At 40.5% G+C, this 21,115-nt stretch overlaps 1 protein-coding gene across 6 annotated transcripts in view; it reads right to left on the bottom strand.

Annotated features, from left to right (window-relative positions):
• Nucleotides 1–21,115, bottom strand: part of ATXN7 (ataxin 7) — an 87,717-nt gene that overhangs the window by 57,509 nt on the left and 9,093 nt on the right. For 3 of the 6 annotated variants that reach the window (XR_011003097.1, XR_011003096.1, XM_068202149.1), the window contains exons 1-3: nt 4,028–4,424; nt 3,633–3,887; nt 3,047–3,115 (exon numbers count right to left, since the gene is read on the bottom strand). Coding sequence is in view for 4 of the 6 variants with exons in the window: in XM_068202149.1 (XP_068058250.1) it covers nt 3,047–3,115; nt 3,633–3,876 (313 nt within the window). In the remaining 2 variants the exon portion in view is untranslated. Of the gene's footprint in view, nt 1–3,046; nt 3,116–3,632; nt 3,888–4,027; nt 4,428–11,703; nt 11,797–21,115 lie in introns of those variants that run through there. The other 3 variants (XM_068202150.1, XM_068202151.1, XM_068202152.1) reach the window with 3 other exon arrangements.

Genomic DNA, 21,115 nt, shown 5'->3' with positions numbered 1-21,115 from the left:
CTCTCTCACTTCCATCTCCTGGGGATTTTCCATACCAAGAGCAAGTCAAGTCCATTGGGCCTATACCTTATTCCTGCAGCTGATTTCTGTATCAAAGCTCAGTGTGGACTGTTACTGTCTCAAAAAGCAACATAGGAAAGTATCCAGCAAGTTTCTCACTTTGATGAAGGTCAGTGAGTATCCCAGCAGGAAGGACTTAATATTATGTATTAGCAGAACAGAAAGCATGTAAGAGCAGTGAAAAGGAAACAGGAAAGTATGAGACATAAACACTGGGAGTTTGGGAAGCCCAACTCAAATTCTAGTTCTTACTTCAATGTGAGCTTGGTTATGACAAGGAGGGTTAGATACAAAAAAAACCCCCACGTTTGAGACATGTTTCCTGTTCCCTGCATGGAACTAGCATCATTGACAGGTATTAAGGACTCATCAGGCTTCACAACCACTAAAATGCTGAGAGAGGAGCTGCCTGGTCGGCAAATAGAAAGTGCCACTGACAAAGGTGTGTCTGAAATCCTGCCTCTCTCCACTGCTCGCAAATATCGCCCTGGAATTACACAGTTACATCCTCCTTTATTCCTTTAAAATAGCATGCATCATTCTTTGCCTTTAAAGCTTAACAAAAGGAGAAGCTGGCAATGTTAAGCCTCTTTTCTAATACAGTGTTACAACAAGACGAACACGTACTCTTCATTCAGGAGACTCAAACTCAACTGCCTGCGAGGCTGAAATCCACCTCTTGCCACCAGGCATGCTGAGGATGAGGCCATTCCCACCAGGAGATGCAGAGAAACAGCACATGGGAAAAGAAACAGCTATCACCCATACCCCAGTGGGGGCACAGGCCAGTGGGAGCCTGACAATTGTTAAATAAAGAAAATGGTTCTTGGTTTTGAACCCAATTCTAATATGTGGGCTGTAAAGTCATGTTCCTTCTTTGGCTCCCTTCTCCAGGCCATGAATATTTAATTATTTTATGCAAACTGGAAGAGTTGCAATGCAAGGTTAAATTAGCCTAAATAACCTTGAAATCCTTTTGTGAAGTTGGGCCTCAGAGTCAACTCCCAATCTGTAGAGAAATAACTTTCTTACACAAGGAGTTCTCTTGTTACTTGTATTTAAAATACTGTGGGGTACCACGACAAAAGTCTTGAGGTTAAAGTGGATTTAACAAAATTTATACTTTTGGTTCACTTTTCTCTGTTGAGAATCGAGGTTTAGAAAGTCCAATTAATTTATAAATGTTTGTTCCTCAATTTTGAATGCAAAATTCTTCCTCGGAAAATGAATAATTCACAGTATTTTCAAAGTTTTATTTGATAACACATACGTATGCTGGCATGTTTGCTGCTCCCCTAGTTCCTTAGGTTAAGTTAATCTAAGTTTAATTAATACTACTTTAGCTCTATTTTACAGCAGGCCAAGCTCCCTACAGGCCAGCTACAGGTATATGCCAAGTCAGTGTCTCATTCATATGTCATAAAGCAACCAAAATAAACAGACTTCTGGAAGCCTGACAGGGCTACTAAGTTTCACTTTTAATTCTCAAAGTATTTTATGAAATTCCATCAACTCACAACCCTACAAATCATTCACATGGTTGGAGTCAGTGCAGAAAAGCTGTGTCTCAGTGATCAGCCTGCACAAAAACAGTTTCACGATCTCTCTCCAGTGGGAAAAAAAACAGGATAGATTATTCTTTACCCTGCCAGCTAATCTTTAGCATCTGGAAACCTCAGATGCTTGCATTTTAAGACGCAGAAATAAGAGCAAATGTTTGAAAAACCTTATTGGTAAAATCTTCATTAGGATAATGCGTGTGTTTATTGTAAATGCTTTTTTAGCATTTGAATGATTTGTCTATTCAGAAAAATGAATTACATATCCAGCACAATGATTAGATTGGAACTTGGCAATGAAGTAATGAAGTGATTTTTCAAGTGCCTAAGAACTCACAGATACACTTAAGATGGCAAAACAACCCAAGTGAAGCTGCACACTGCAGCACAGCTGCCTATTGCATCTTTCTTCCATGCCACTGACCACTGACTCTGATCCTAGAAACTGTATTTTCCAAATTTTAGCAACATGGGGAATTGTACAAAAAATAGCCATTTTGATTCAGACTCAACATGGATCACTGCCTCCCAGTCCTGCCAGCCTGTGCCACCTTGCTTTAGGTTTCATTTGCTGCTTGCAGCTCACAGGTCGGTAAATGCTGAATCAGATCATATCCTAAGGTCGCTGGCAAGTTCTGCTTCCTGTGATTGTAAACCATGTCTACAAACTCAGCCTTCCATTCCTATCAAATGTATGACTTGGGTCTAACTGCTCTAGTATTTAAAACAGCTGGGCCTGTTCTCTGGCACATGTCTCAGCACTCAGAGGGAACCAAGAACCAACAATATCTAGACAGGTTCTAAAACTATCATTAAACTAGAAAAACAAACAAACAAAAATTAACATAATAAATCAGACTCATGGCTTCCTTTTTTCCATTGCCTGTTAGAAAGTAAATAATAATCTAGATCTTTCATTCATCATCTGCTTACAACTCCAAGTAGCATTGCTACTCTTGCAAGAAACTAGGCCGTAATGGGCTTTGGCTAATCACAGGTGAAAGGTCACTCTCATTTAGCAGAATACCAAGCAATAAACATAACACAATGACATGACAGAGGAAGGGATTGGTATTGAAATACTGACATGGATTATACCAAGAACAAAAAATAATGTAACTCAAGAGAAGATTTTATCAGCGTTGGTCACAGAGCTTCCTTAGGACTATTTATAGTCTAAAAAAAAAAAAAAACCAAACATGTAGAAACACAGTAAGGACCGTCTATGCCCTACCTCGTAGTTTTCAAAATACCCATTAATTTAATAATAATGCTAATAACACCAGTCACTGACAGGCCACCAGTCCTAAATCCAAACCAATAGGAAACTTTGATCCTTTCTCTTTCCCATGCCTGCCTCTCTGCTAAGTAGTTATGAGGAAGAAAACTTCTCTGTGCACTTTTCTTCAAGAATGAATCGCACTCACCTTCTCGGCAAAGTCGCATTGCTTCTCGGTTTCTCCCGTATTCCTTGAAACTTTCTTCTAATGCTGTTCCTAAAAGCAAAAAGCCACAAGATCTCAGTCCATGAAAAGCCAGAGGGTAGGAGCGACCCCCCGCTTGTGACCCGTGGCCCATTCCCCCGCGGGCACACGCAGGAACACGACAGTAAACACGGGACAGAGGGACCGGGGACTCCAGGGCCCCGCAGCGGGGGAGCCGCTGTCAGCGGCGGGGATGCCTCACCTGCGGCGGGGGCTCCCCGCCCCACGCCGAGGCTGAATCGAGGGCAGGAGGTGCCGGGCTCCGGGGACCGGCTCCGACCTCCTCGCACCGTGTCCCGGATTACAGGAACTGGGGCAGGCGCTGCCCGCTCCGCGCCGCTCCCGAGCCCGGCCGGGGGGCGCGCACCGCACAAGGAACTCGGCCGCGAATGCTGGGGTGGGAACGGACCCAACCTCCCCGCCGGGCCCGGCACCCCGCCGTGCCGTGCCGTGCCGGGGCACCCGCGGGGTGCGCTGGGGACGAGCGGGGGGAGGGGGGTGGGGGTGGTGGTGGTTGGCGGCCACTCACCGTCGTTCCCGTGAAGTTTAGCAGCATCGACCCAGTGGCTCCAGGGCTGCCCCAACATCGCCTCGGGGCTGGGCAGGGACCTGCGCTCCCCGACGGCCGCCATTGCCGCTGCGGTGGCGGCGGGGCCGGCGCCGCTCCCGCCTCCTCCGCCTCCTCCCTCGCCGTGGCGGGGCCGCCGCTGCCGCTGCCTGGCGGCCGCGCCGCGCTGCTCCCTCCTGACGTCACCCGCGGCCCGCGCCGACATTCTTTCCGCTGCTACAATGTAACGAGAAAAGTCAGCGGCCGCTTAAGGTGGCGCCCCGCTCTTAAGGAAGCGCCGCGGCGCTGTCAGCCCGCCCGCTCGCTCTGCTTCCTCCCCGCGGGGAACCTGCGGCCCTGCGGCGGCGCCGACTCACCTCTGCGGCGGCCCGGGGGGCAGCGCCCGGGTGCCCATTATTGTGCGGGGAGCGCTGCCTTCCTCTTCACCGTGTAGGTGAGGCGCGCTTGTGTTCGCGTTAACAAAGCGGCGGAAGGGAGCGGGGGCGAGCAGGGCTACGCCGCCTGCCAGGCGTACCCCAGCTCCATGGGCCGCCGCGCTACCTCCGCAGCGCGGCCCCGCGACCCTACAAAAACAACGGCCGCATCACAACCCCGCCTGGCACCCGCTGCCCCGGCGAGGGGGGCGGACCGGAGGGCGACGCGGCGGGCGGAGCCGGGCGGGCGCGCCCCGCCCTCAGCGCCGGTCCACCTTAAACCCGGCGCCTCCTTAAAGGCAGCGGCGAGCAGGAAACGCGCTCCGGGCGGGCGCGGCCCGGCCCCGGCCCCCCCCCGCCCATCCCCTCCGTCCGCTCCTCGCCCGGCACACGGGGGACACCGAGCGACTTTCCTTCGCGCTGCTGCCCTCGGTATAGCCGTAACTCGTCTCCCAGGGAGAGGGCCTTCTCATTGTTATTCTGTTATTCCACAGTTCTTTTTTTAAAACAGCTTTGCTTTTTTTTTCCCCCTTGCCTAAACTTTGCGGTGACGTCGTGCCGTGTCAAAAGCGAGGATTCAAGGATGCTGTCGTACCTGCTAACTCCAAGTAATGAAGTCTAAGATTTGCAAAATCAAGTTGTTTGATAAAAAAAACTGGGTTTAGAATTCATTTATTGCAGAGCGTTCTACACTAGAGTGTTCAAGTACCAATGTCAAACTGTCAGGCCATGATCTGCAATGATTTCTGGCCATGCCTGATGCCACTGTCAGTAACAACATCCTCGAAGAACAGCTGAAAAGATGTAAATCTGATGTGCTGCCTCCTCTACAGGTACTCGAGAGCACGGGACTGGCACTGTCAGCAGAACTGCTGACAGATCCCATACATATATTTGCAAAACCACACAGCAGAAATCAGAACTGTAAATAAATTTGTTTAACCTGCAGAGGTGCATATACATGCAGGCTTAGCTGATTTTCATTTTCTATTTCAAGTGTGGGACTATACAAGCTAGAGATGTTTCTTTCCAAATTTATGCATATAAAAGATCTATAAATTCAAGCTCATCACATGGAATAGCATAGGCTGTAATTATAAGAATAGTTTCAGTGTTCCACCCAACTGATAATTTATGTCACACTCAGAATGTATCTCGTAAAATTGCACATCTACATCTAATACAGTGCAGCTAGCGTGATTTTTCTCTCCTCCTGATCAACTTGAAGTCTAACTTGGCTCCTTCATAAAAGGCCAACACCATAAAATTTAGGTAAAGAGGGCAACACTGACTTCTACTGCAGACATTTGCAGCAGGATTAATTATCAAAGGCCATCAGCCTCTTGAGCTGGGCCCTGATGTTTCAGACAGTTACACTGCCCTGCCATGGAACCAGAGTCTAAAGATGAATGGATTGCATTATTGTTTGATTAATTATCAAATAGCATACTTTATAATATTGAAAACTACTTATAATGAAAACTGAGAACATCACTGGAAGAAAAATGTCTGTCAGGTGCTGAACAGCTTCTGAACAGAACCTCAGCTTTTTTTGTGGTGTAGAAGCCAGACAGGAAAAATGCCTATGTCTGATTTCTTTCAAGCTTAGTTCTTTAACAGTGCTTCACAAATGGAGTCTAAGATAGTATCCATAGCTGAATACAGACTCCAGGCATAGGATAAAGCAAGTTCCAGATAGATCTATATTCTCTGTGTCAAATATTCTCATTTATATTACAAACTTCATTCATGCAGCTTTCCTTTGTCCTGGAGTAAGCTATCAAAAAGCTGCCTCAGCTGCAGTTTGAAAAAGAAACCTTGATACGTCCAAGTGTTCAAATTCATAAAGGGTTTTTCTATTGTTTACTTTACATAAATCATGAAGCAAATATAGTGACAAGTGACCAAAGAAAGTCATAGAACACCATCACCTACCCTTTAACAGTGACAGAGTTGATCATGGCAGATCAATTTCATGTTGAAATCATATGATCATATGATTCTTTTCTTTAAACACTTTAAACACTACCAATGTATTTATGTCAAATTATGCTAAAATTGGCAAAATTACATAAATTAATTAACTACATTAACAAGCCAATAGATTATCAACTTCTTAGTTTCTAAAGCTGACACTCATCAAGTTACTCAGAAGTGCCAGCCACACAGGTAAAAGCACATGCCACTGTTATTTCATACAGCTCTGATTATCCCCTTTATGGGTCTTCTCTGCTCTTTCAATTTGGCTGTTGCATTTTTAGCCTCCCTCTTTCACAGCTTTTCTTCTTTCCCTATATATTCCCACTCAAGATCTAATTCTGCAGTCTGGGCCTCAGGCTGTCCTTTAGTAAACCTTCCCTACTGCAATATTTTCTCACTGTGCCGTGAATGCATCAGTATTCCAGCAGAGGGAGGGAAGTGGCAGCAGAAGGATCAGTTCATCAGTTCAAGTGCACAAGACCGATTAGTCAGACAGCAGGAATAGGGGCAGATGAAAAACTAATTTTACAAGGACTGGAAGTGGCGAGAACTTTCTTTCCCCACAAAGTCATTAGGCTGAATACATTGTTTGGGCTCTTCAGAGCACACTAGTTCAATTTTCTTACATTGTTTCCATAATGCTATACATGGATGCATTGATTATTTTAAGTAAAAATAGGGAAACCCCTGAAAATCCATCATGTTAGAAGGAGATCAGAATTGAAAACACATGTACAAGTAGTCTTTAACAGAGGTGACTGCTACAAATCTGAGACATCTGGTTAGAAGAGCAGTCATCCAAAGCTCCCTCGGTGGTCAGCAGAGAGGAAGGAATACTTCTGGGATCAGTTTGGTCCCTCCTGGTGCAAACCACCATTTGAAGAAGCCCTTCTCTTCCCACTGACCACAGAAGTAGCCATGGATGACCACACACATAAATTAGACATCCAGAGTTAAGTGGGGTGAACCTGGCCAGGAGTGGGGAGAACATTCAAGTGTGTAGAACTGCCTAGAAGCCAATACTTCTCTTTAACAGAACAAAAAGGAGCTTGGAAATGCCACTGGTTCTAGACTTATCTTTGCTTTGAGGAAGCAAAATAGCCCAAGCAGTAGCATTGGGACTGAGACAATGTGTGAAAAAACATGAACTGCTCATACCTGTGAATGAGAAAAAGTATTTGGAGAACAAAGAGAAAGCACAAAGAGGAGTTAAGTTAAGCTCAAAGAGAAAGTAGAGAAGGAAAAATATGAGGCAAGAAAACAGCAGAAAACAGTGGATGGTATGATTTAAAGAAAACAGTCAAAACTGATGTGAAGAAAGCATAAACAAAAAAAACATATAACACAGCCTGCAAAAGCAAAGAAAGACAAAAATAGGAAACAAAACATACAGAAAAGGAAAACTCACAGTTTTAAAGCTCACTAGGTAGATTTAACAATAGATTAAACATGGCTGGCAACACTATGATTAAATGTATGCCTACAAACAGCATGCAAGTGCTGAAAACTGCAGCGGATGGTTATTTCATGGCATGACACTGCAGGCATTTTTTCACCTGTACCAGCAGGTTTCATTCTTTTGCCAGGTGGTCCGGGAAAGCCGTTCAAACAGGGAACACCTACTTCAGCTGTTCAGTTAGAATCTGTATGACAGCCTCTGTATAGGACCTGAGATATGACAACTCTTAACTGGAATGAAAAAGGAAGGATGAATCTGCAGCCGAACTCTTTTAAGAGCAGAAGTACAATGATACGATTCACCGATGATTTTCCACAATGGAAGTGAAAGGATGTGAGAGTTGAAGTGCAAAGGGAGAGACAGGGAGAATCCACGGGGGTGTCACTTTATCAGTACTCAGAAGAAAGGAAAATAGTGAATTCACAAAACGTCTGCCAAGGAGAAGCTCTGAGGGGCATTATGGCACTAAATGAAATCAAGTAAGTTAATTCTAGCCAAAGGTATGAAATGACCAAGAAGAGCATAAAAACTAAGAAGAAATGTCATTATTTGTTTGTAGGTGGGATTCAGGATGAAGTGACAACTCAAGAAGCTGACATGCTAAAGTCCTGACCCTCCCATCACCTCCTGCTGAAGACACAGGGAGCACATTCTATGCATTTTCAAAGGAATCTCCAGTATGAGAAATGTAAGACTATAATTGGGCAAGTATGGAAGCAAAAGATAAAAAGTTCACCTAAATCAAAACATCCAGATGAAGACAGAACCACCTAGTCATAACAAACAGACCATTTAATTTAAGCCCCATTATGGCAAAATATTAATACTCTAAGAGAAACATATTACGGTTATCTGTAGTTCACTCTGACATCCAGGAAATCAGGAACTTCTCCCTTTACAACTACACACAGGATTGTGATCCTGCAAAATAATACTAATCATAAGCAGCACACAATAAAAAAATTATATAAGAAATCATGCTAGTTTATTATCCTTTTTCCCATGGACCCTGGGAACAGGTTGATGTGTATAATTTTATTTATGAGTAACACTTCAAAGGTGAAACTGGAGATGCTCAGAAGCACTGGAATACAGCTACTTTAAATGCTGGAATATAAATTATTGTGCATATCTACTACAAACCACCTGTACCAAGGGAAAGAACAGTATTATTAAGATTAGAAGACTAACTTAAGGTATCCTTTTCTGAGAAGGAAGAATTGGGGAATGGAGGCTAATAAGTAAATCTGCAAAGAATTCTGCATTAGGGTGAGAATGCAATAGATGCCCTTATATGTTTATCCAGCCATCAAAATAACACTTTTACACCCAAATTATCAGACAATGAATTACCATGCATTAAGAACCTAGCAAAAGATTACAACCACTTCCTTCTTTAGTTAACTTTCAAATATGTCTGCAAGAATTCACAACACAGTGATCTAAAGCAGAATAATGAATAGAAGAGCACAGATTTTTGCCCTGCTTAATGACACCAGATACTGTCAATTCTTGAAGGGATATTTACAGAGAAAACACTCTGTAGTGATACAAAGTTTCCAAGTGTTAAAGGTAAATAGGCAAAACTACACAAAACACATCCAGTTAATGATCTGGAAACCAAACTAATGTTTACTAATTTTACATAAGGTATTGAAATTACCTTTTGAATTTGGAAATGTTAAAACTATTTCAGCAACCTAACTGTGCAGATGAATCATTTTAATCAGAGGAATCAAACAGATATGACCTTTCAGGTTCTCATTTATACACAGAGGATATGATACTGCAACTTAGAATTACTGAAGTACACAGCCGTTCAGGCCAATTGTAACAACACATTAGTGCTGGATTTCCATTTATTGAAACCAAAACACTTGATGGGGACAATTTGGTACTACTGTCTTCTGCTGGAACCTAAGCACCATGCAAGGTTTCATAACCCTGCCTGGTTTCTTGCCAGTTTAGGACTCTGGGTCCAAGCACAGCTCACAGGACTCGAGTTTCTTGAGGCCACAGCCACACTATCTCTGAAGGGAAGCTGCTGAGGCCCCATAACCTCTGATGTGCTTTTAACATCAAACCAAGGATCCTAAGCACCCTGGCGCAAGGAAATTTAAATTTAAACTTTCTTCTCATGTTTGCTGCTTGCTGATGCTACCTGCTCTGACCACATGCTTAGCAAGTTAACAGCAAAATATTACACAAATTGGACATGGGCAGGTCTGTGGGACTTGATAGGATGCACATGAGGATGCTAAGAGAATTAGTTTGAAAGGTCACAGATAGGGACCATAAGATTGCCAGCAAACAGGCTAAACTGCTGCGCTCAAAGGGTGGGAATGGCTCAAAATCAAATGGCAATCAGCAACAGAGTTCCTTGGGGATCAATACTGGGCTCATTCCTATCCAATATCTTTTAGAATCATCTGGATGATTGGAATAAATATATAAATTTGCAGGTGACCAAAAAACTTGGAAAATAAATAGATCCACACAAAGTGTCCCTATGTACAGAGATTGTGACATGTTGGAAGACTGAGCCACTTCAAGAGATGCATTTAAAAACTGGACAGTGTCCAGCAAAGAGCCAACAAAGTGATTAGAAGATTAGAAGGAAAACTGTAAAAAAATTAAAAATAATTGGTTTCATTCAACCTAAAGAAGAGAAGATTCAGGTGAGATGTAATCACAGTCTTCCAAGAAGTAAAAGATAATTACAGAGAAGATGGAGGTAACTCTCTTCACAAGGAACAAGGTGTCAGGGCAAGAGGCAACAGGCACAAGTTGGTTCTGAAGTTCTGTCCAGATGCAACAACAAAATATTTACTGTGAGGACACTTACATATTGGAACAGGCTGCCCAGAGAACTTTCTCTAGCCAAAAATATTTAATCCTTAGCTTGACCAGGCCTCAGACAACCTGCCTTAAACAGAAGGTTGGACCAGATGATGTCCAGAGGATTGTTCCAATCTAGACTTCCCTAGGATTATATGAAAGCCTAATAGAAGTTGTGGCCCTATTCAGTGATGAGGACCAAGGAAGTAGAAATAATAAAGCCAGTTTTTGCAACCCAGACACACTGGGTTCACTAAGACAGCCAGCTCTCAGGTAGCTGGAAAATCCAGGGAAGCATTTTGCTTTAAAAACTTCAGGTATTACAGCTTCAAATGTTACATATTGGAAGATCCAGACAGTAACAAACATTCCTCACAATTCTTGAGCCCAGGTTAACTCTGCCACTTAAATAAGCTCTGCAGGCCAGATCCATGCTAACTGTAATGGCCCCTTCTGCTGCAATCTATTTTAAAATATATTAAAAGATGATTTGCCCAGCAAATACTGGCCAGACTGTAATAGTCTGGATTCCTCATATCTGTGCATAGGAGTGAAGTCTTCTTTTTTCATGGAGTTAAGCAAAAATATACAAAATGGTGAAATGCACATGATGATAAAGAGTAAAGATAAATGTAAGGGAAACAGAGAAAGAAACAGATAATCTTTCAATGAATTAGCAGTACCTGATATAATAATCTGCACTAGCAGCCCTTCAGGCAAAATTTCAATTTATACAATAATTTTCTCTTTTTTCTAACATTCTGCAATGAACACTAGTAATGCAGAATAAACCCACTGTGTTAGGCAACTGTACAGTCTTATCTCAGATTACAATTCCCCTTTTTGAACTTGTAAAACAACAGGACTGATGCAGCTGGTAGGCTATGGCATATGCCAGAGCCTAACAGCTTTCAAATGCTTTAACATATCATGAAAACGTGTAAATAGAAAAAAAAATATTCAGAAAATGAAGATTACGTCTTCTAAAATATAAAAATTAATATATTTAAAATATTGATTCTACTATATTCCCTGTCTGCCACAACTTACTTTTCCAAATCACCTAATTGATTGAAAGATATAATCCAGCTTAGTTTTATCTTTTTAAGTTTGGCAGTTGCATGCCAAGTTGAACTCCTTCTAGGTTGACTGTAACGTCACTTTATTTCCTCCTGAAACATACAATAAACATCTGCATTTAAAAAAAGTCTCCCCACTGCATCTGGTAACACTTCAGACTTGCTTTGCAACCCTGCTAATATTCTGTTCTCTATGCTTCTCACATCTAGAGATTGGGAATCTTATGCTTAAGGAAAATATTTGGTTAAGCATGTCACAGTACCTCGAAAGTATGGTGAATCGCTGGGTTGATTTATCAATTGATCTTCATCTGTTCAGATTTTGGAAGCTTTTCCTAACTTGTACCTGATTAATTCTGAAAGAAAAGAAAAGAAAAAGAGTACAGCACTAAAACACTTGAAACCTTAACTCCGTTTCCTGACGATGTGTCTATGTAAGAACGAATACGAACCATTTTATCAATTTTACAAACACAGTTTGTGCAATGGATTTCAAACTGAAAGGTAAGCAGGGAGCTGTTATGGTGTGTTCTGTACAGAGCAGCTCTCTAAATGGCAGCCTGACATTACCACAAAGGTATGCATTGGATGAAACCTCAATCTTCAGCCCAGTTAAAGCACATCGACTCCCGCTGACCAGGTTCCTGAGCACGTGGCTGTGTCTGTATCACATGCAGGAAACATGACAGTGCTGCATTTTCTGCACAGGGTTTTTCTAAAATACGACATCTGTCCAGGGGCTCTCAGGATGCAGCCATTGACAGCTTCACCAGCAGGCCACAGAACATGGAGAGGTAAAAATGATCCTTCACGTAATCAACATCAGGGACTGTCACTGCACCTCCAATGAAGAATTTAGAGAAATGTACAGACTGAGGCCTTCCCACAAACAGGACCTTTATCACCTCAGACTCAGGTTTTTAAGACCCTTTCATTCAATGCTTATAAACTTGTTTATATAAACTAAACTTAATCCCAATTTGCTTTGGTTTAGCATAAATCAATCCCAAACTGGTTAAAGGTAAACCAAAGCCCTGTTAAAACTTAGAAAAAAGTTCAACTATTTTTGTGCACAGGTTATATTTAAGATCAGTTAATTGATTTTTACAAGTGCTTTGAAATTAAACTGATTTTTTTTTCATCAGTAAAAAGCCATGAAGATACATATAAATTAGCCAACCTAGCACTGAGACTGGATGACACTTCAGAGACAACTATTTTTTTCTCCTCAAAGGACTAAAGTCCAGACAAGAGGAATGCAGTCCAAGAGGGCATCCAAGCTGTTCCCCAGTCTGTAGGGCTCTGCTCCAGTGGAAGGTACTGAATGAAGCTTTTCCTGGTTTCTGGCTGCTCCTCTGGGAAGATGTCTGCCAACTAAGTTTATATCTTTAAAGTCTTTTTATGCACTGAGGATAAACCCTTTTTTCATCTTTTCCTTTAAACTGCAGCAAAGCAGCTGATAATACCTTGACTGAGATCCTCTAGAGATATATTTATTATTTCTAAGACTGACTCTGCTCAGTGACATAGCTGATCCTTAGAAGAACATCCTTACTTAATTATATTCTGGTTACTGCATAAAATCCAAATTTCTCTTCTTTTCAATACACAAGACTTGAGAGCAAGTCCAGTATTTTTTTTCCTCCCCTCTACAGGCACTGTTTTGCTTTATGCTTAACAGAAGTGATTCTTAGTAAATTTCTACACTAGTAGAAGTCGCAGAAAATGCTTGTTACACATACAAATATCACTGAATACTACAGTATAAAATGTTCTCTTCAACTCCTGCTGCTGCTAACTAGGAAAATGCAATGCAGTTTTTACCAAAAATCCTTTTTTGTCCTTTAGTAGTTTAGGAGAGGAGACTCTGAATTGATAGGGATCATCCCCTTCCCAGAAGATCATTCAATGTTTAGCCTCAAAGCCCCAAGCCCTTTGAGCCTATGACCTACCTGCCGTGGAAGTAATTCACACCTCCATCTCTACCCCACTCCTCCATCTCTACCCCACTCCTCCATCTCTACCCCGTTTTCTTTAGGGGATATGAAAGCTTTGCATGTAAAACACTCTGATGTAAACTTTTTCATAAAAGGCAAGTTCTGTTGCTCCATGCAACAATGAAAACAAAAACTATAAAGCAGAAGACATCTCCAAAAACTTACAAATCTAGGAATGGGCTAGTAAAGAAACGGACAAGACAATGGTGAAGAAAGGATCAGCAAAAATTTTATTCCTGTATATGAAAGATCAGAGCATACTATGTCACCACCTGTGAATTTTGCTGTAGGGACTACACCTGCAGTTGAGTTTGAAAGAAGTAAAAAGAGTAAGTCTCAAAAGAGTAAATTGACAGCTTAATGATCATTTAAAGAGAACTCTTTCTCTGGATAATGGGTGGCAGAGAACAGGAATGATTCTTGTAGAGAATTTACAGCAGGTCAATTACAACCACAACTGTCAGCAGAGAGTAACACAAGGAAGTCATGGGATGATTGAGAACAAGCCAGGTGGAGCTCTCTCCCTGGTACCCTGGAAAAGGGAGAGCTAGCTGAAAGGTGGAAAAATGACAAAAAAAGCCAAAGCAGTCATCCAGCAAAATGGAAAAAGGCCTGCATTTCCAATCCAGTGAAGCATTATGTCACTCGTTGCCTGACTATCAAAGAAACTTGGACAAAATTGCTGTTTGATGCTTTGAAGAGTTACTGATATGCAAGGCAGGGAAGCTCAGCTTGGCAGAGCAAAAGCTATATACCCCAGTCAAAACTGTATCTACACAGATTACATATAATACAGGCGAGTTACAATTACAAATGCATATTATCCATTTAAGGGGAAACGCATTTACATGAAAATTGTAATTGCAAATCAACTCATTAAAATACAGAAAATGGAAATGTATGTGATACAGCATCCCTAACTTTTGAAAGCATCAAAACTAATACCTCAGCTATCCAAGGTCCTTTAACTCTGTTTCAAGTGCCAGAAATATGCACCAAAGAATGTACCTAAATTTTAGAACACTCTTTCCCCTGTGTTACCTACGAAATATTCAAATTTAAGATAAAACACGAAGGCTCTATTTATATAAACGAAGATGTGGACATGCAGGGTACAATCCCAGCTGGCTGTGAGTCTGGGGATGACCTCACGAGGTCTCGCTGTGCCCCTGAGAGAGGCAGGAGCAGCAGGGGTGCTCAGGGAGCAGGAGTGGGCAGCAGCAGGCCAGGGGCTGCTGGCATGACCAGCTGGCAACTCAAGGGCAAACCCCAGCAGCTCCCAGGCTAATCCTGGCTGTGCTGCAGACTGACTCTGAACCCACCAACTGCAGACTCTCAGGGGGTCAAAGATGGTATCAGAACCACCAGTTGCATAACTGGCCCTGCTAGTCTCTCCAGGAGACACAATTCTTCACATCTTCACAGACTGAAAAATAACTGCCAGTTATTCTGAGATTAAATACCAAACTACTGTAAACACCAATTACAAAATTACAGCTTCTCAAGATTTCATGTATTTCCTACATAACCAACAGCAAGTGTTTCTCAGAATTGCCTAAGTATTTACTATTATTTGTGCAAACACAAATGCAACAGAATATTTGGTGTAAAATATAATAATGATACAAGTTATTCTGAAACTATTTCAAACATAGGTATCTTAATTAATAACTAAAAGGATCAAACTTTAATAACTAATCTTTTAGTTACATACAACAATACCTTAATCAATGGAGAAGCAATAACACCTTTTGGATAATTGACAAAAATTGCAAAAGTTATTATGCACAGTAAAGTGCACTTGATGGGTCTTAACTTTGACTACTGTAATTTTCCTTTGTCTAATGACAACAGGCAAAGACCAGCTTTCATTATCTTCCTCAACAAATCATGTCATCACTAATTTTATCTTCCAACAATTTCTCTTTTAACTTAGAAGTCTTCTTCAGCAGCAAGATTAACAAAGTCATGAGAACCCTTTGCATATTCCACTTCAACAATTTAAGTAAAACCACACAAAGCATTGAACAGAAAGGTAAAAAATATACCTCATTTCAGAAATAATGTAAGATTTTCTATAGGCAAGTATTTTGTCCTATATTTCAAAACATCCACATCTTGCAATATTATTTATGCCACTATTTATTTCAAAGTTCAATCCCTAAAACATATTATCTTATTGCAGCAAACTAAGATATATATATGGACAGTTGAAATTGTATTTATAAATTTATTTTAAAATGGTATTTATGTCTGTAGAGAAGAAACAGATATGTCCTGCATTTTAAGCCACAGGAATATTTCATACCAATTACAACTTGTATTGCATCAGAAACACAAACAATGAAAGCCTGGTAGCTAGCAGTAAGACACTGGACATCAGGATTTTCCATTTTTAAAATTAAAAAAAACCCTGATTGGATCATTTAAAAGGGTGCATGAAGTAAAACAATAATGAAGCAAAAAATGAAGAAGAATATACAAACATAAAATATAAACATACTTTTCAAGACAGAAAGGCACAGCTAATCAAGGCAATTGAGAGTACATGAATAATAGGATTTGCAAAATTTATTACTGAGCTTCTCTGTTAAAGGTAACATTATTCAAATGACACCGTCACAGTTATTGCAGATTAAGGATTTCAAATTAGCTCCTGGTGTATATCATTATTTTGAGTAGCTGCGTTTTATCTGTCTAATTTTAAATTACTGCAGGCAGATGAAAGTCATCCTAAAATCTGACTCATAATTCAGGTACCATACCACTAACCTTAACAGAGATGCTGGTTCCTACACAGGTACAAGACTATTCCCAATGTAAACAAAGGACACTGGCATGCACCCCAGGCTAAGGATGTCAGCATTTTTCAAACACCTTTCTGACTGTTCCATTTTATGGTGATGCAATATGACCTACATTTTCAACGGCCAAAGAGAGACAGAGAGATAGAAAGGGAGGAGATAGAGAAAATAAAGACAGACAGACCTTTGCTGTCCTTATCCTCTACCAACTACAGCTTTAACTGCCCCTCATGGGGGTAGTAATGGGCAAGAATAAAAGCAGTATTCTGCTTATCTTATATACCTTATCACAAATTCTGAATGAGAAGCTGAAAGATAGGCAAGTGTAAGAAACAGCAAGATTTTTTCCCTATAATCCTGTGAACAAGTACATAGTGACACCCTCAATAGGAAAGAACAGTACAATCAATAATTTTATAATCAATTGCCAGAACAAAGCTGTCTGCAATACAGATGCATATTTTACTACCTTGTATTTCCTCATGTTCCTGCCTCTTCATTTCCATGTATTCCCTTAAGATGTCGAAACAAAACACAAAATAATCCACGTCATTATCATCATTTTTACAGACAGAGGAATTGAGGAAGGAATGATTTGCCTACAGTTACATACAAGGCCTAAGGCAGGCTTGGGAACACAAAGCATCACTCTTCATTATCTCTGTCCTCTGCAATCTATTAGGCACTGTGATACCTGTCACCCTAATATATAATCTTGACATAATACCAGAATTATCTCTGTCTTGTATTTCTCGCTCATGAACTTCACACAGAAATCTGTACTAAATTATTATTAATAATCCTAACTCTCAGAAAGCTTTCCCTCACAAATGACGGCCCATATTTTTCAAACTGGCCCTGGGAATGCACTTGACTGAGCTGTAAAACTCAGCTCTGGAAATGGTGATGGTATTTTTCATTATAAACATGTGAAAATATAGAATTAATTAAATTTTTGGGTGGTTTTTTGGTGGTTTGGGTTTTTTATTATTCTGTAGCTAAAGCACCTTTCTTTTCAAAAATCTGTAGTTTTCCACAGTTAAAACTAGTATTTAATAAATTAAAAGCTTGTTGCTAGGTTTGTATTAAGCAAAAATCAAGATATTTTGGGTTTTGGTTATTCTTCTTTAAGGCAAAAATATCCTGCAGAATATCTGCAAAGCACTTAGAGCTGGTAGTTAATACAATATGCAAAATAATAGTAAGTAATTTCTTTATCTTTAAAACTGAAAGCCAAAACATGATCTTAAGTATATCTCTGTACATCCAGAATTACTTCAGATCTCTCCAAAGAGATTCTTGGGATTTGCACATAGATAAACAAGACTGTAATTTGGCATGGTACTTGAAACCAGAGATCAATAAAATGTATAGACTAACCCTGGGTTTGAACCGTGATTTTATGATGACAGCAGCTTTCTTATCAAGCAGCATTCATCTCATGAAGCGCAATCAGCCCTACACAGCAAGGGGTGAGAAACTGTTGCTCATTTGCTTGAGTGCTGCTGCCTTTTCCAACAGCAACTTTCTATCAAACTGTTTAGCAGAGAGGAGTTAGGGAGGCAAACAGCACCTATACCAAGAGTGAGGAAAAAAACCCCTTAAAGCCTATCTGACTTTATAGAGAAGAGACACAGTGGAGAATCAAGAGACAGGCAGCTAACAAATATGAAGGAAGGGAAATACCTGTCTAATGATGGGAAAAAGCTTGGAAATTAAGAAAGGATAGAGATGCAGGGGTAGGGTGGAAGACACAAGGTCTTATGCAAAAAAGAAAATAATTTCTCCTTCAACACGTGCCCATACGACTGTGGGGAAGTCCTCACTCAATTAAATGAAATTACAGTCACACATTTCTCCACTCCTATTATCCCTGACTGCACTTCAGTCAGTCTATTTTACTCTTTGAAACTGAATTTAGTGAAAAACTGGTATTTCTTCCATTATAAACAAACTTCTGTCTGTTAATCTAGGACAGGAGTCGTGCTGATATAAAAGAAATCTCTTCCATATTGTCAGCATCACTAAAGCTCTCCCTTGTGAATATTTCACTTAATATTTTCTGTCCTTTCCCCCCCACCTTTTATCTTTCCTTCCTTCATAGTATCTCTGTCGCAGCTCAGAAGGGAATGAAGCAGAAGTAGCACTTTTAATGCTGTCCAACACCATAAAAATTTCAGCTGGAGAAGCCAGTCAGTGCAGGCAGCAAGCCCAGCATCCATCCCAGAATGACTCTTCCCTTTGCCTACCAGTGACTGCCACCTAGAGCCAGAGTGCACCAAGCAGGACAGAAATGTTACAGCAACAACAGAAATGTTAGCTCCAGCCAAAAGAAAAACGAACCAAGAACTCACACTCTAGAAAGTTAAAACCAACTGAAAAGATTAAATTAGTTAGGTTGCTCTTCTTAACATACCTTCTGAGTAATAAGCATTTGGCCCATGTGTCCCTGCTTTTCTCTGAAAAATGCTATTTTGTTATACATATTTAAGTCACATATGTGGGAAAATAGATATAAAATAGCACTATTCTGCTTTTCAAGTAAATCCTGTGTTTCAGTTTGTTTGCTAAGAAATGTGCTGGGCCACGCTAAGAAAATGACTACAGAATCTCATCATTAGCTGAAGATGCAACAGTGACATTTCAAGCACTGTTAAAATGCTGACAAGGCTTTAACATTCATGACATCAGTGATATTAATAAGACAAGAAATGTCTTTTTAGTGGCATGAAAGTTAATCTAAAAAACCTAATATTTTCATTTTAAGAAATACTCATACTGACCCAAATATACCAGTGGCTTAAATGTCTACAAAAGCCCACCCAAGCAAACAGCACTTCTGATACACTATAAGCTTAACACATATTTATAAACTGTATTAATTCATAGCTGCTTATTATACTGTAAAAAATCATATCTTTTTCTAACTACTACTTATGTAACTATTAATAAGGTGCCTATTTCTCAAGCATTAGTCAAACAACCACTAGATACTCTTTAACAGAATAAAAGGAAGGATTTTTTTGTTATCATTTACCTGGAGAATATAATAATTTGCATTTTAAAATATTCCCAGTAGCAGTTCCCTTCTCTGCAAACTATACACTGCTGCAAAGCCAAAGCTGTGTGAGTGTTAGCATATTCTTTAGCTATTAAAATAATTTATTAGCTATGACTAATAATGTCTTGTGAAGAAATCAGTTCTCCAGTTTCCTCACTCTACTGCTCATGGACAGGCAGACTGGTAACAGAGCATTATAAAAACAGAGGATTTCTTCTCACATTTATCATTCCATTAGATACACAACCTCCAGGTTCCACAGTATCCCTCCTTTTACTGCTAGTCCCACTAAGAAATTAATTTTCCCCAAGGGGATACATGTTCACAGATAAAATGAAATTAAATGGAATTACAAATCTCACTGTTGAACACGGCTACCTACATATGAACTAAATGTCAAGCTGTAGTTACTGAAATCAACAGTTTGAATGCAGCCAGCTGGAAAAATTGCTCATTCTGATCCACACTCAGGACATGCTTTCCCCCATAAGGCACTCCATGAATCCGCATCATTTTTCCAAGCAGAATAACAATTCTGCAACTGGCCTAGATGCAACACTGCAGCAGAGAAGAATATTTAAACAGAAGGATGACAGGGACTCACTGTAGAATTGTCCTGGAGGATGACAAGAAAGAAGCACTGCCAGAAAACTCAAACCCATTGAAAACCACAATCTTTCCTTCACAACTATCACAGCTTTTCTTACAGATACAACAAATTCCACTTGAAATAGAACTGATGGACAGGTTACAGAGCTGGAGAATAGCTTTCAGCATGATCCTGTTAAAATGTGCCCAGTTAAAGATCTGTTAACCAAAGGAGAACTAGAAGGAACCTCCAAAGGTCAGCCAGTCCATCCCTCAGCCCCAAGGCATGATAACTAAGCTACCTGGTGGGAACAATACAAGTAATCAAACCTGTTCTTAAAGACTTGGGGCAATGGATAAACCATTGTCCCACGGGTGATTATTCCAGCCTTTCAATACTTCCACTAGAGAACTGTGTTTGTCCATGATCAATCTTCATTGCTTGAATGTGACCTATTTATTTCTCCACCTGCCACAAGCCCCCTGCTTTACAATGCCCTTCAACAGATCTGTGTTCTCACCCTCTGAGTCCCCTCTTTTGTACTGTAAGGAATTGCATTCTTGTGGCAGGCACACACTGTTTATGCATCGTGGATTTTTAAATCTTCAACCAACTGCACTGGCATCTCCACACCACCTCTTTCCTAATTTCATTCAATACAGACCTGATGTCCTCCATGTGTGCAGTTAATGAATACTTTATTTCAAAACTAAAGCAGATCAAGCAGGCTTATTTTCACAAACTCAGGATCTTTAATATTACACAGATTTACTTTGGTTTTTTTGTCTAAGGAAGTTTAGGAGGCTCAGCTAGAACACAGCATGCACCTCTACTCTATGCAGTGATTTACATAAAAGTAAAACAAACAAAAGCACTTTAAAAATTCAAGTCCTGTTCGTGAGTTAATAAAATGTCACTATTATGGTGTGAGCACAAATATAAAAAAGAGGTTGGCCCCATCGCCCTGCAACAAAACTATGCAGTTCCCCACTGGTATCAGAGATGGTACTCAAAGAAAAGCTGTGAAAAACCAGAAACAGAAAAATACTCATCAAATGACAAGAAAAATAAAAAGTCATAAATTGCGCAGAAAGCTTCAAAGTAAATCTTCACAAAATATGACCACATGAAGGTGAGGTTTTTCTGTTATATATCCTCCAGTACTATATTTATGTGTGTAAAGTCTCAACAGTTATGTTTTCTCTTTCTGAAGTTTTTCTTTTT

This window comes from Anomalospiza imberbis, chromosome 11 (genome assembly GCF_031753505.1).
Source record: "Anomalospiza imberbis isolate Cuckoo-Finch-1a 21T00152 chromosome 11, ASM3175350v1, whole genome shotgun sequence".
NCBI classification, from domain to species: Eukaryota; Metazoa; Chordata; class Aves; order Passeriformes; family Viduidae; genus Anomalospiza; species Anomalospiza imberbis.
Note: the sequence above shows the minus strand (reverse complement) of the source record. Positions and strands in the feature narration are given on the sequence as shown.